General features: G+C 37.8%; 1 protein-coding gene across 1 annotated transcript; it reads left to right on the plus strand.

The window, feature by feature from the left end:
- The first annotated feature begins 1826 nt into the window (after window positions 1-1826).
- lss (lanosterol synthase (2,3-oxidosqualene-lanosterol cyclase)) lies at window positions 1827-14095 on the plus strand. The gene is made up of 22 exons (XM_038271295.1): window positions 1827-2017; window positions 3347-3515; window positions 3819-3957; window positions 4061-4169; window positions 4521-4642; window positions 4737-4833; window positions 4988-5123; window positions 6373-6481; window positions 7228-7346; window positions 7450-7547; window positions 7672-7699; window positions 9029-9085; window positions 9163-9234; window positions 9354-9404; window positions 9548-9697; window positions 10685-10781; window positions 11096-11201; window positions 12821-12886; window positions 12960-13040; window positions 13117-13287; window positions 13372-13450; window positions 13548-14095. The coding sequence occupies exons 1-22, from the start codon at window positions 2004-2006 to the stop codon at window positions 13683-13685; spliced, it is 2208 nt and encodes a 735-aa protein (XP_038127223.1). The 5' UTR covers window positions 1827-2003; the 3' UTR covers window positions 13686-14095.
- Window positions 14096-14714: the final 619 nt, after the last annotated feature.

Genomic DNA, 14714 nt, shown 5'->3' on the forward strand with positions numbered 1-14714 from the left:
CGTATTTAAAAATATAAACACCTAATCTGTTAGGTTTATTGTTGTATTATGGTAATGTTTAATGCTAATTATATTCTTAAATGTTTAATGATTTACTAAAATATGTTCTTGCATTTTAAAAGGACTCTATCTTAGAATTTTACACTGTTCGATTTGATTTTGATTTATAATACAATTGTTGTACATTTTCTTTTAGTTGAATTTTTATCTCAAATGTACAGAAGAGGATTAGGGACACTGAAAAAATAAAAAAAAGTTGATTGATTTTTAAATTTTATTTCAGTTTAATATAGAAAAGAATCAGAGTTCTGACTTTAATCTCAGAATTCTGACTTTTATCTCAGAATTTTGGATCTTAATGTACATGGGCACCATGTAGGAAGAGATGTGGGAGCACTCAGCTTCACTGACAAAGATATGCGTTGTTTGGGAGGGCCAGTAACACATTGGTGGAAAACGACAGAACTAGGCGACTTTTTTGTGCCAGAAGGGTCCCTGGTGATGCTATTTCATTAATGGAAGAGCAGAAGGTAATTAAAGCAAGACAGCTTAGATGTCAGAAAACAGTTAGAAAGTCAGAATTCTGAGATTTAAATCAGAATTCTGATTTTTTTTTTCATGTTATACTGAAATAACATTTAAAAATCAGTTAACTTTGCTATTTTTCCAGTGGCCCCAATCCTCTTCCATACAAAAGTAGCCCTGTGTATTAAAAAGTGTAATTAAAAATCATAGTGTTGGCCTTCTCTTTCTTTCAATCTAAGTGCCTTCTCTATTATGTCCACTAGATGGCGATGTGACAAAAATCAGTTAATTTAACAAACTTGCCCACCTTTCTTTCTTTTCGTGGAATGCTGAGTTCATTGCCAATCCTCTGAAATCATAATCAAGTCAGAATTTCTGCAGATAAGAGACAGGAAACGAATTAAATTCTAACTTTAACCAGTAAATGCACAGTGATTTAGCTCAAGATCCAGTAAACACTTAGACATAACTGACTCCCTCTGTCATTTAAACATGAAGACTGGAGGATCTGCAGGGACAGTTTGATGTAAAACAGGAGGAATAGAAGTCCTGGAGGCCTAAACTCAGGGTTAATTAAAACACGGATCCACCTGCAGATGATTAAATCTAAAGGCTCTAATTCCTGCTTCTCGATATTTAGTGATGTAAAAAAAAATTCCCCTCTTATTATTGGCTTTAACACTTGATTGCAAAACTGCACATATATAGAAATATAAATATATCTATTAGAAAAAGATAAAACAAAAATCTTGTAATTTTGAATCTTAGACTGTCCATATAGGTCCATAAGGAAATAATTTATAATATATTCATTTTGCATATTTCTGTGGCAAGGCAATTTAAAGTGCTTTACATCACAAAAACATCATATATATCAGGAAATTAACTCCACAATGATGCCCAGTCAGCCGCAAACTTGAGTACAATGTGATGCACATAATAAACTATCATGAATATGTTATACATATAATTACTCTCATACAAAGGTATTTATTATTAATTGATGGTTATAAAATTAAACATCCATCGGTGTGGAACTAGTCTGTAAGGTGTTTTTAATTTAGTCAAATAAGTACATAAAATAAATGTCATTTTCAGTAATGTTGTAATATTTAACATGAATGCACTTTGTTCCTTCTTTGGGCCACAGTGAGCACATGTGTTATGTTTACCTCCAGAGGATTCTCATTGGACAAACTCAGCAAATACCCGCCCTTTTCCCCGCCCGGCCCGTCTGTGATTGGCCAGCTGACTCTCTGCCCATGTCTCTCCACTTTAATCGAGCAGCGGACGCTTCAGGCTTCCAAAAGTGAAAGCGTTCATGGGGAATGAAGTTTTATTTGTTGCTCACCGAACATGTAAAGCTCTCCGTTAGAACTACAGCTCCCATGTGAAGCAAACAAGTGGGAGGTTCATCAACAGGTGTGGAGCTTCATTCATACCTTCAATCAGCAGGAGTTCTGCATTTAACAGCAGCAATGACTGAAGGAACGTAAGTATTTATTTTGCTTTTCTCTTTAACTAAACTTTGTTCCTCTGTAGTTTGCATGTTTTCCTCTGTAGTTTGTGGAGAATTAAATGATACAATTAAAACTTAACCAATTATTAAATGTGATTTTTTTTTCTTTTGTTGCCTTCTGAAAGGGTTTAATGTGAAAACTTGTTAGTTTCTAGACTTTAATGGTATAGAAACTGCAAAGAGCTTAATCATCTAAGACACTGAAGGTAATGAACAGTTAATCAAAGTGTGGTGTGGTTCAGCTTCCTGGTCCAGGACCATGAAGAACCTCTGAATATTTGTATTTGTTCAAAAAAAACAGAATATGAAGAACTTCTTGAACCCTTCAGGAAAGTAGTGAGTTTTAAAAAAAAGCATCCTAGAGTTATGCTAAATGTCAGCAGGATTATTAATGAACAGAATAACTAATGAGCCAATAAAAAACTGATCTTGACATGAAGAAATCAATCCTGCTAGAATAATAAAGGGTGGCACAATTTTAGTTCAACTGTCAAGGCTGCAGATTGTGACACATTTAAAACTAACCTACAAAAACTGCATTTTTATTTTATCTTCCATTGTTAGTATTACCATAAGATAACATTTACTAAAAGCAGACCTTGGTGCATACTTTTAAACGTACCAAATAATATTTTTTTTCTTTAATAAAGCTTGTTGTACAAAAAAAAAAAAAAAACTTGAATTACACATATGAGATTGGTGTTATTTTCTTCATCAGCTATATCCTTGCAACAGAAAGGTCAGTCATTGGTGCTATGCTACCTGAATAGGCGGCTGCCTCTTTATACGGCGTTAGTTTACCAGATGTATCACATGACAGGCTCCTGGGAGCCTTTATTCGCTTCAATGACCCTCTTTACAATTCCTCCCTCAGAATTTAAACTGGGATAAAAACAAGACCTTGATTTCTAACCTATCTGTGTTTTTACACTTGTGCCCTGATGTCTCTAAAAGCAAATAGATTCGATTATGTGCATAAACCAGCCTGCAGCTGAGGAGAGAGACTGAACGTTTAGAAGTGTTAGTAAAAACTATGTAAGTCTTTTTTAAATATAATAAATGGACTCATGTTATGGTGTTATGGTGACCCCTGTTGCAAAAAGTTTGGACACCCATTGGATAGAGCATATGAAATTAACAGTACAAATATTAGCAGTCCTTTAATAATAGAATAAAACGTTGATCTTCCACTGATGATACATAGGAAAGTATCATCAGTGCAGATAATTTCCTGCTAGTTAAAGCTTCTGCATTAAGTCACCAAAAGCCAATCGATGTGTTTGTATATTCTGTGTGTGTCAGGCAGCTGAGGAGGAGAGGTGGACCTTATAAAACGGATCCGGCCACAGACCTGAGCCGCTGGAGGCTGAGGAACGTGGAGGGCCGGCAGACCTGGGCCTACGTGGAAGATCATGAGACCCCAGACAGAGAGCAGACCATGCTGGAAGCTCATTCTCTGGGCCTGGACATCGTATGTTCTCATTCTTTATCTCCTTTTCCTGATTTAACTCCTACTTAGAAACACACAGAAACTCAGTATCTAGGCCTCAGCTGTCGGTACCACATCTAAACTGGAAGTCGTCTTTAGTTACTGGGTCTTTGAGTATCTGAAGGAAGTGGACTTAGGCTGTTTTTTACCTAAGCAAGGGTAAACTGGATAGTAGATAAGTGTAAAAGTAACAAAATCCAAAGAAAATCCTGAACAAACATTAATAATTTTTGCATCTTTTAGTGTCTTTGTTCTGTATTCAATCCTTCTGGTTTCTGTCCACAGAGCATGTTTGTGTCAGACTCCCCTGCCTCTGAAAGTGCTGTAGAAGCTGCTTTTAAAGGAATGAACTTCTACAGACGTCTCCAGGCTGAGGACGGCCACTGGGCCGGAGACTACGGCGGGCCCCTCTTCCTGCTCCCAGGTGAAGGAAATCATTCTTCTCATTAACACCTGAGGCTGACAGTCACAGACCCCATCCTGGGAGGGATTTTATTTCTACCTCTGTGTCCTTTTGTGTTCTCCAGGTCTCCTTATTACCTGTCATGTTGCAAAGATCCCTCTGCCAGAAGCCTGGAAGAAGGAGATGGTGAGGTACCTACGCTCCGTTCAGCTGCCAGACGGAGGTTGGGGTCTGTAAGTCCACATCACAATTTTATCTTAGTAACATGATCCATCCAGTAAACATTTTAACTGTTGGGCCTTTTAACATACCTTCTGACATTTTTTTAAGAACAGCTAAAAAAAAAATCCTTGTATTGGGGATATAAGATACCGTACAAAGAGTTTCAGGTGTTATTTTTTTCCAGGCCAGTCCAGCAGCTGTATCCTCCTCTTCCTCAGTCATATCTGTTGAATTCGTTCAGACTGCAGTTTTCCATAAGCTGGTTAAAAATGAAGCTAAAGTTATTGGAGTCAGGATATATTATAAAGCATATGATGGACTTGTTTACTCATTTAAAATGACTGTTTCTGCACCTTCCACAGACATATTGAGGATAAGTCCACCGTGTTTGGAACGGCTCTGAGCTACACGTCTCTCAGGATCCTGGGGGTGGGTCCTGATGATCCCGATCTGGTTCGAGCTCGTAACAACCTGCACAGTAAAGGTTTGGACCACAACAAACACACTGCCGCCACTGAAGTCAAAGGAACATCCTGTTAATGAGTTCTCTTTGTCTCTGGGCTTGGTTCTTTTTTAAGGTGGCGCCGTCGGGATCCCATCGTGGGGTAAATTCTGGTTGGCTATTTTAAACGTCTACAGCTGGGATGGGCTGAACACGTTGCTGCCAGAGATGTGGTGGGTCAGAACAACCGGCGATGCTTGCTTTGAATAATAAGAAACATATCAGGCCTTTTTGAGTTTTCTTTTTGTGTTTCTGGCTGCTTTGTTGCTCTTTGTCTACTGCTGAGTCTAATCGTTTCAGGTGATTGATGGTTTTTGTGTGTTTCAGGCTGTTCCCCACCTGGATGCCAGCCCACCCATCAACCCTGTGGTGTCACTGTCGCCAGGTCTACCTGCCTATGAGCTACTGTTATGCTGTCAGACTGTCAGCAGAGGAAGACCCCCTGATCCTCAGCTTACGACAGGTGACAGGACCATGAGGCAGCCAGCAGGGGGCGTAAATAGTTCTTATGATTAAACGATGTGTTTTTTATGTGATGTTCGATTCAGTTCGAAACACGTTATCTCAAGGCACGTTACAGAGAAAATTCAACCAGATCATACAGTCAGATTGATTCAGTTCTCTATCTAAGGAAAACCAGCTGATTGCATCGACTCATTGTCTCGACAGCAATCCATTCCACCAAGCATGCGTGTAGTGACAGTGGAGAGGAAAACTCACACTGAGCTTGGTTCTACTGGAGGTTTCTTCCTCAAGTTATTATATCCATTTGCTAAAAAGTTGTATAATCACAATTTGTTACTCTGTGCAAGGAGAAGACAACATCTGGGTCTTTTTCATGGTATCTGTGTAGAAAAGATGATAAACCTAAAAAGCTGCTCTGGGCATCATTTAAAGGAATAGTACACCCAAAACATGATTAGCCTTCATTTTCTACTCACCCCCATGCTGAACAACACTCTGGAGTACTTTTTTGATATCTCAAATGCATCTGGAGATCTGGGAGGCTTCTTGCTCTCTGCTGACATTCAAATAATGGATGTCTATGGTGCCCGAGGCAGAAAGGTCCATAAAAGTCCACAAAAAACGTGTCAATATTCCTCCATACTGCTCGTCCAATGTATTCCAAGTGTCCTGAGTGGGTAGCGTCCATAGTTTACTCGAAACAAAGTCATTTAGAATGTTTTTAGAGCATAAACAGTAGTGTATAGGATTTCCTAAAAGCGCGTTCATGAGTCTACGGAAACCGCGGCAGACCAAACCAGATGAAAGTGCGCATTTGAGATATCAAAAAAGTACTCCAGAGTGTTGTTCAGCATGGGGGTGAGTAGAAAATGAAGGCTAATCGTGTTTTGGGTGTACTATTCCTTTAACATTTGTTCATGTTGTGTTGGACTTTACCTGCTGGAGGCTACGCTTTATAAAAATCATTAAAAAAGCATAAACATACATTTACTACCTCCTTTCATGTTGATGTTACTGATAGTTTGATTCCCTAAAGCATGTTTAAAAAAATTTGTTTCAAACAAAAATAAAATTACTGAAATGAAAATTAAAAAAACAATAAACAAACAAAGTAAAATAATAATATTGGATTGTGCTAAAACCAGGCAGGCTCTGTCTGGATGATCTCAGGGTTCTTTTGGGGTTGAACAACTGATGCTAAAGTATTAAGTCTAAAAATGATTGGGATGTTTGTGTTTGTGATCCAGGAGCTGTATGTGCAGAACTATGAGACCATTTACTGGCCCGCTCAGAGGAACAACGTGGCTGCATGTGACCTATACACGCCTCACAGCACTCTGCTCACCATCGCCTACAGTAAGAATCATCTGCACAGAAATATAGATTAAAAATGATTGTTTTATTTTTAACACAATTATTCTTTATGCATTTTTGACAATTTAATTTCTTTACGTAACTGTGTATTTTATTATTTCAATTTATATGTTCTGCTATATTTGATAAATATAAGTAGACATTCCAAAAAAGTTAAAAAAAAAACAATCCACTGGACTTTGTTTCCAAGTTTGAAGATGGTTCGCTTCCCATCCAGGAAGCTTTTTCAATTCAAAATGTCAGGAACAGCGCTGAGTTCGAGGCTTTATACAGCAGCCCAACAAGGCCTTGTTTTTGTTTAGAAAAGATGCAAATTGAAACTGACCAGACCAACAGCCAGGCCAACAATTCCCTTTAACAACACCCCTTGCAGAGACACAGACAGGTATGGGGCATTGCAGGCTAACAAAAGAAGCCATTCCAAAGTGGTGGACCCGTTCGTCCGTTTCAGTTTGCATGTTTTCTAAACAAAAGCAAGGCCTTGTTAGGCTACTCTATACAGCCTCAAACTATACACCATTTCTGACATTTTGAATTGAAAAAGCTTCTTGGATGGGGAGCGAAACGTCTTCAAACTTGGAAACAAAGTCCAGTGGATTGTTTTTTAGATATTAGCTCTACTTAAATATCTTGATTGATATTCATGGTGTTAGATTATTATTATTTTTTTTATCATGAAGAGGCTGTTTTATTTATCTAAATGTGTGACTCTGTCTGTGACCCTGCAGTGGTGTTGAACATGTATGAAGCCAACCACAGCAGCACGCTGAGAAAGAAGGCCGTCAGAGAGCTGTTTGACCACATCCAGGCTGACGACCGCTTCACCAAATGCATCAGCATCGGACCGGTATTGAAAATTCACTCATTTCAAAGAATAAGATGAACTACTTTGATTTGGAAAACCTCAGTTTCACTCATTTTTTACTAAAGGTTGTAATGTTTTGGTGCAGATCTCCAAGACAATCAATATGCTGGTTCGCTGGTATGTGGACGGTCCCAAATCAGAGGTTTTTAAGGAGCACGTCTCCAGGATCCCAGACTACCTGTGGTCAGTCTGCAGCTCTCTGATAACGTCCAGTTTTAACAATAGAAACCAGAAAATTCAAATAAAACACATAGTTTATGGAAAGTAATGAAAGTAATCAACCAGCTGGAGGTTTTCTGTCTTACAGGTTGGGACTGGATGGAATGAAAATGCAGGTGAGATTTTATCATCTGCTTTAATTTTAAGGCTATGAAAACCATTTTTTTTATTAACTATATTATTTAACATTACATATGTTTTGTTTTTGGTTCTTATTTTGTTTCTGGTGTTTTTATAGTTTTTAACTTTCAAACACATTTCAGAAAATTAAGGGACAAAAAATTTGCAGAACCGAAAACCTTAACAGATGTCTCCAAGTTAAGCATAGAGTTGGGCATAAATCTGAATCTGAAAGATTAGTACAAAGGCACGTTTTATGCTAAAGACTGAAAAGTGTGGCTTGCATTTTTATTCTGAATCCATATTTTGTAGATCAACAAATGTTACTTCTTCAGCTTTCTTCTTTTTGACTATTAAGCCGATGTGACGAGTGAATTTCTCCAATGTGAGATCAATAAGTCAATCTTATCTTATCTTAGCCTTTAACTCCATTTATGTTCACATCGACCACCTAGCTTGGCCAGCCAGACAGATAGGAAGTATACAGGCTGTATCAGTGTGGTGAAGCTCTTTTCAAATTTGGGACTAACAGGTTCCGCTTCATCAGGTTAGAACATTTCAGCTGCAGATGTGACGCAAGAACTCCAAGGGATGCATTCAGCTTTTATAATTTTGTAGTCCAAGAAACTTGTCAAGTCGTTGAAGAAACTACTACAATTTCATTGGATCATTGCTCTGTTGAGATCGCCAGCTTGTCACGCTAGCAGAAAAGCTCTGCTGCATTATAGGTCAATCTGGCCGGAGTCAGCAGCGTTTAACCAGATTGAATCAGCTCATGTTCTTGCTAAAGAAAATATTTCCTTAGAGGGAATAAATGAATCTAAAGAGTGCCTCATTACCAGACTGCTGAGGTGGATGACATGCTAAGGGAGTTAAGCTGATAAGATCCGGTGTGCTGGGGAGGAGGTGCATCTAGAAGTTGCAGGATGGCAGCTCTAGAAAACTGGACTTTAGGATCTCCTGGTTTAGGGGCATGTGCAGTTTTAATACAGAACCACAGTGTTTTATACATTTATCTAAGTTACATTTTGGTCTCTTCTTATTAGATAACATTAATATATGAACATTAATATAAATTAATGCTATGATTTTTAATCTCGACTTACAAAAATATGCCAATTTTCCTTTATTTCAAATTGAGCTCTATTTTCTGTTGCTTTGCCAGACCAAACACACCGGTGGTTTTGATTGAAACATGAAAAAACTGGAAAATTACTGAAAAAAATCCATTTGAACTTTCAATTTTTCGCTTTTGTTGTCCTTTTTGTTTCTGTTTCATTATTTTCTGTTTTTAATAAGTTTCCTTGTATTGTTGCCTTTCACAGGGAACCAATGGCTCTCAGCTCTGGGACACGTGCTTCGCTGTCCAGGCTTTTCTTGAGGTATCAGTGTGTGGATGCTTTCCCCCTGTGTTCATGTTTTCTGGTTGTTGAATGGTTTCTCTATGGTTTCCTCTCAGGCTGGAGCCCAGGATGACCCTGAACTGATGGAATGTCTTCAAGAAGCCCATGAGTTCCTCAGAATTACTCAGGTTAGAGAGCATAACTACTCCTCCTTTTTACTCACGTCTGTAAAAGCAAAAACTGTAAGATCTGAACCTCCCAGTAACGAAGGATTCCTGATTTGTATCCACTCTTTCCACTCCCACAGATTCCCGACAATCCCCCTGAATATAAGAAATACTACAGACAGATGAACAAGGTGAAGTAAAAATGATGCAAAAATGTACTTTAAACTAAAAGAGATATAATACAAAGAAACTAGCAGAGACATATAAGTTTATTTTCCATATACAGCCCTTCTGCATCCATAGCTCATAAGCTGCATCTTTCTGTGCTCATCAGGGCGGCTTCCCCTTCAGCACCCGTGACTGTGGCTGGATCGTGGCCGACTGCACGGCTGAAGGCCTGAAGTCGGTGATGCTGCTGCAGGAGCTCTGTCCCTCCCTCAGACAGCCAATCGCCTCAGAGCGTTTATACGATGCCGTCAATGTGGTTAGTTTCTGCAGAAACAAAGCAGGGAAAAATTAAGAACAATTAGTTCTTTCTTTGCTCTAATAAAGGGAGCGTTATCACAGATCCTTCCTCCCAGCAGCTGTAAGACTCTATAACCACCACTGTACCCAACAACCTCAATTAGTTCTTACTCTTATGCTGATTTTGCGCACTTTCTACCTTAGTCAGTTCAATAACATACTGCTGTAATTTTGCACATCTCTGATGTTGCTGCTCTTTTAAAATATCCATTGCTGGAAAAATGTCCATAGCTGCATATTGGTTATTTATTCTCCAGTTGCACAGTTTTCTATTGTGTTTACACTTTACAATTAAGCATTTTTTTGTTTATCTTTTAACTCTCCACTATTATATTATTCTTATACATTTTTCTAAGGTCCATGTTTGTGTGACAATTTTTTCTAGAATCTTTTTGCTGCTGTAAACACCAGAATTTCCCCATTGTGGGAAAAAAAGGGATGTTCTATTCTATTCTATTCTAGTCTATGCTATTCTGTTCTAAATGAGGTGATGCACATTTTTTGTTATGGATCTTTATCTTCCAACATAACCAAGATCCCATTTCAACACAGATCTGATAATCTGTTGTGGATTTTTATTTCTTGACAAATTGTTTTTAGTTTTCTACCAGGTTATTAATACCATTATTAATGATAAATATTCTAAGGCTCCCAGACCTTCAGAGGAGGAATAAACCAAATGCATCAGTGGTTCTTTACACAGCTTTAAGGTGGATATGAGGTGGAATTACACCTTTTCTTTCGAAAATTGGACACACCCGGTGCCAAATCTGAGACCAGAGCTCCTAAATCCAGTTATGGTCCCAGCAGAGTTTATCCAATCCTGGGTGTTTATATTTTGGATGGTCGGACAGAGAGAGTTTTATCCCTCTGGAGTTCTACCAAGCGATAGTATGATTAGAGATAGCTTACAGCCTTGTTTGATTTGTCTGTTGCTGTTTTGTAGCTGCTGAGCATGAGGAACAGTGATGGTGGATTTGCTACGTATGAAACTAAAAGAGGAGGAAAACTCTTGGAGCTACTTAACCCCTCTGAGGTGTTTGGTAAGCATCAAGCTGGCATGAAAAAAATTAATTGGGTTATTTTAATTCACAAAACATTATTCAATTTTCAGCAAGATACATTTTCAAATTATTTTAACAATCTGAGTTATAATTCCCATCATGTTTTTAAGTAATTTCTCCTATTCTTTTAATGCAATTTAATTTCCTTCAAAAAGAGAGTTTTTAAATGGATTTTTAATACCTGTTTGTTCTACTCATGCATCATGTCTAGGTTTTAGGAGTGAGACATTTATCCAGATATTTCCTCTGTTGTGGTATAATTATTCATACGGCGCTCTGCTTGTCTGCATCAGGTGACATCATGATAGACTACACATATGTGGAGTGCACCTCTGCAGCAATGCAGGCTTTGAGGCACTTCCAGAAGGTCTATCCTGATCACCGCACTGAAGAGATAAGGTTCGCAAACAAACTATTTTATTTTTCTTCAAACCTTTTTCATACTTTTTGTTAAAAAGGTTGATAGATATCTTATCATTTTCTTTTTTAGATGAATCCAGGCTTTTATTCCATGGTTTACATTAATTTCTTTATTTAGATTTAGAAAGAAATATGTTTAAAAAGCATTAATCAGATTTATGAAAACTGGTGTGTTTATGGTTAAGAAATAAAAAAGAGCAACGTTACATCAGAGACTGGCATAAAGTCTGAGCATAGACAGAAATGTTTCCTGCTCAAATGGGGGTTAAGAAAGTGAAGATTTTTTTTTATCAATTGCTTTAGTGAACAGCAGAAAACCCATAGAAATAATAGCAGTATCATAGATGCATAATAAACCAGCAAAAAATCTTAGAGTATTTAAATAGTCCTTATTCCAATGCATAACTCAACAGCTGTTTTTCTAGTAGTGATCAATGCAGTACTTGTGCACAGCCTTCCTATAGTATGCGGCGCAAGATTAAAGTCTACGTTTCCTGCGTATTATCAGCCGCTGTTTCACTTGCCAGATTTTAACATCACTAGAGTATAAGAATCAAAGAATAAGACTCAAATAATCTCGCTGCTCTTATCTGAAGCCAGCTTCTCTATATTTAATTTTTTTTATTCCTTTATTTAACCAGGAAAAGTCCCATTGAGATTATCAATCTCTTTTTCAAGGCCTGGCCAAGACAGCGGCAAAAGATTACATTACAGTTTACAATAACATCTATCTAAAACCGTTACAAATCATAGATCTTATTTCCAAACCTTTGAGCAATGAAGCTGATGTCATGTTTTGCCCTAAAACATGACATCAGCTTCATTTTAGGCATGTAGTTGATGGAAAAAAATGGTCTGTAATTTATTTTTATGAAAATCAAATTGTGGATAATTATCCTGTTTGAGATTTTCCTGTCTTGGACTAATATAGGAGGATATTTGTCTTTTTTTAAGTGGTCTGAAGGTTTTCCTTTTTTTTTTTTAGATGTTTTTTTTTTTCATCAGTCATCTTTATATCAATTAATAATAGAATTGTATTATTTATCTTCATTGCTTTTGATTTCACAAGTTCTATATACTGCAAAACTGCTCTAAAAATAGGTGAACTCCTCTTAAAACAAGAGTATTTGAGCACATCCATAACATGATCTACTAGTGGAATGAGTATTTTTCCCCTTTAAAATAGATATGATGCACTTGAAGTAAGAGAAACGAGTTGCATCAAAAATAAAACATCTCATTCTATTGGTGAATCAAGGAAACATAAACATATTTCAAGAAACAATTACTTACTTGCTGTGTAAATCTATGTTTATGTTAATAAACATAGATTTTGTTACATCCTGGGTGTATTTTTTTTTTTTATGGTCAAAGGTAAACATTTGTAGAAACAGATACTTTATTTTTTAAAATTGTATTGCAAGTCTTGATTTTTTTTATACAGATGAAAAGGAATATTTCTCTGTGACAGATTGCTTGTAACAATTAAAAATCGTTAACGTAGAATTAATCAGGAGCCTATTTTGTGCCTGACTGACAGATCTTGGTGAAAAGCAACCAAATCCAAAATAAACAGAACAGTTCTGTCTCTCATTCAGATCCACTCTAAGGGAAGGTCTTGAATACTGCAGGAGGGTTCAGAGGACTGATGGATCGTGGGAAGGGTGAGCCATGACTTGTTTTAGCCCCTAACAAATAACCAGCAGCTCTTTATTCAGTGTTCTGGTCCTTCCTCAGATCCTGGGGAGTTTGCTTTACATACGGGACGTGGTTTGGTCTGGAAGCCTTTGCTTGCATGGGTCACACCTATAAGAGCATGTACGGTGGACAAATCCATACATCTGCTGCTTTTTAAGAAGATGGACTTAAAGAAAAAGGTATTCTTTGTCACCAGAGATGTGCAGGTTGAGGTGCAGAAAGCTTGTCGGTTCCTGCTGGAGCACCAGATGTCTGATGGAGGCTGGGGGGAGGACTTTGAGTCGTGTGAGCAGCGGCGCTACATCCAGAGCAGCTTGGCTCAGATCCACAACACCTGCTGGGCTTTGTTAGGCCTCATGGCGGTCAGGTAAGGCTCCTACATTTACCAGCACATTTTTAGGTGTGGAATGAAGTTTCTGACAGTTTCCTGATCTTATGTATGTTTGTGCAGACATCCTGACCAACAGGCCATTGAGAGAGGAGTTAAGCTGTTGATTGATAAGCAGCTTCTAAATGGAGACTGGCCTCAGGTGACTTAGTGCCTCCTTCCTTCAGATCATATATTTTATAACTAGAACTAAATCCACTGACAGTAAGAAATGTGTCTTATATCTGTTTGCTTTGAAGGAGAACATTTCTGGTGTGTTTAACAAGAGCTGTGCCATCAGTTACACCTCCTACAGAAACGTCTTCCCAATCTGGACCCTCGGACGCTTCTCAAGGCTTTATCCCAGCAGTCCATTGGCTGGGAAGCTGAAGCTGTGACATCCTGCAGAATATCACATCTGAAATCTACCTTAACTCTGATGTTTTCTTTCATGGTTGATCAGAACATTTTTAATGTTAGGTCTAAACCAGATAACACAATGATCAGTCAGAGTTAGTGAAATAGGTCTCTACAAATGGTAGTTCCCAATGTGCCACAAGCAGGCAAAAGAGTTTAGAGGTTCTGATGCTTGGAATTTCAGAGTTCCCTGATTCATTGTTTATTATATATTAAGTAATTTATTTGATTTTTTTTTTCAGCTTCACTTTAAGCTAGCGTTTTCCACATAGTTTGCTTCATTAACACTGAAAGGATCCTTAGAAAGATGTCAGACTCAATCAGCCAGGTGGAAGTCTTTGGTCATTTTCCAGGTCTTGTATTTGCTAATTAATCAGTAACCATGCAAACACTTTTAGCCACGGTATATGTTCTTGTGCATTTGAATAAATAATTTCCATGTTCATAAACAGATGTGTGGATTGCAGAATAAATGTAAGACCAAAACAACTCTTTCGGTGCTTCTGTGAAAGTTAAAACATTTTAAAATGGTTATTTTTTTCCCTTAAAATGATTTCATGGGTTTGGTTGGGATGAGCTCAAAGAAGCCTTAGTTTTGGTTTATGTGAAGTCATTGGAGTTCATTCGTATTGCCTAGTAAGCAATCTAATATACACAGTTGTTTATATACATGCACAATGTCAACAGTGTTGGGCACGTTACTTTGAAAAAGTAGTTAGTTAGAGTTACTAGTTACTTCTCCCAAAAAGTAACTGAGTTACTAACTGAGTTACTCCACTATAAAAGTAACTAGTTACTAGTAAAAGTAACTATTGCGTTACTTTTGCATTTCTCGCCCCCGTAACCCTCACCACCCGGCCCCCACCTTCTCGCCGTGTGTTTTAAAAGCCAGCTGTATAGAGAGGACGACAAAGACAAGTACCTGCCGAGAGTTTTGCATTTATTGCAACTCAACGTAAATGACATCAGGGGAAAACGCTATCTGACGGGCCTATAAACCCCGTCAGATA

Source organism: Cyprinodon tularosa, unplaced genomic scaffold (genome assembly GCF_016077235.1).
Source record: "Cyprinodon tularosa strain WSP-4 unplaced genomic scaffold, ASM1607723v1 ctg798, whole genome shotgun sequence".
NCBI lineage: Eukaryota > Metazoa > Chordata > Actinopteri > Cyprinodontiformes > Cyprinodontidae > Cyprinodon > Cyprinodon tularosa.

What these genes read in the sequence shown, in the direction of transcription:
- lss (XM_038271295.1), top strand. An exon ending in CCAGACGGAGGTTGGGGTCT is followed by an intron (nt 4,170 to 4,520) that starts GTAAGTCCACAT and finishes CACCTTCCACAG; the next exon opens with ACATATTGAGGATAAGTCCA. An exon ending in TAACAACCTGCACAGTAAAG is followed by an intron (nt 4,643 to 4,736) that starts GTTTGGACCACA and finishes TTCTTTTTTAAG; the next exon opens with GTGGCGCCGTCGGGATCCCA.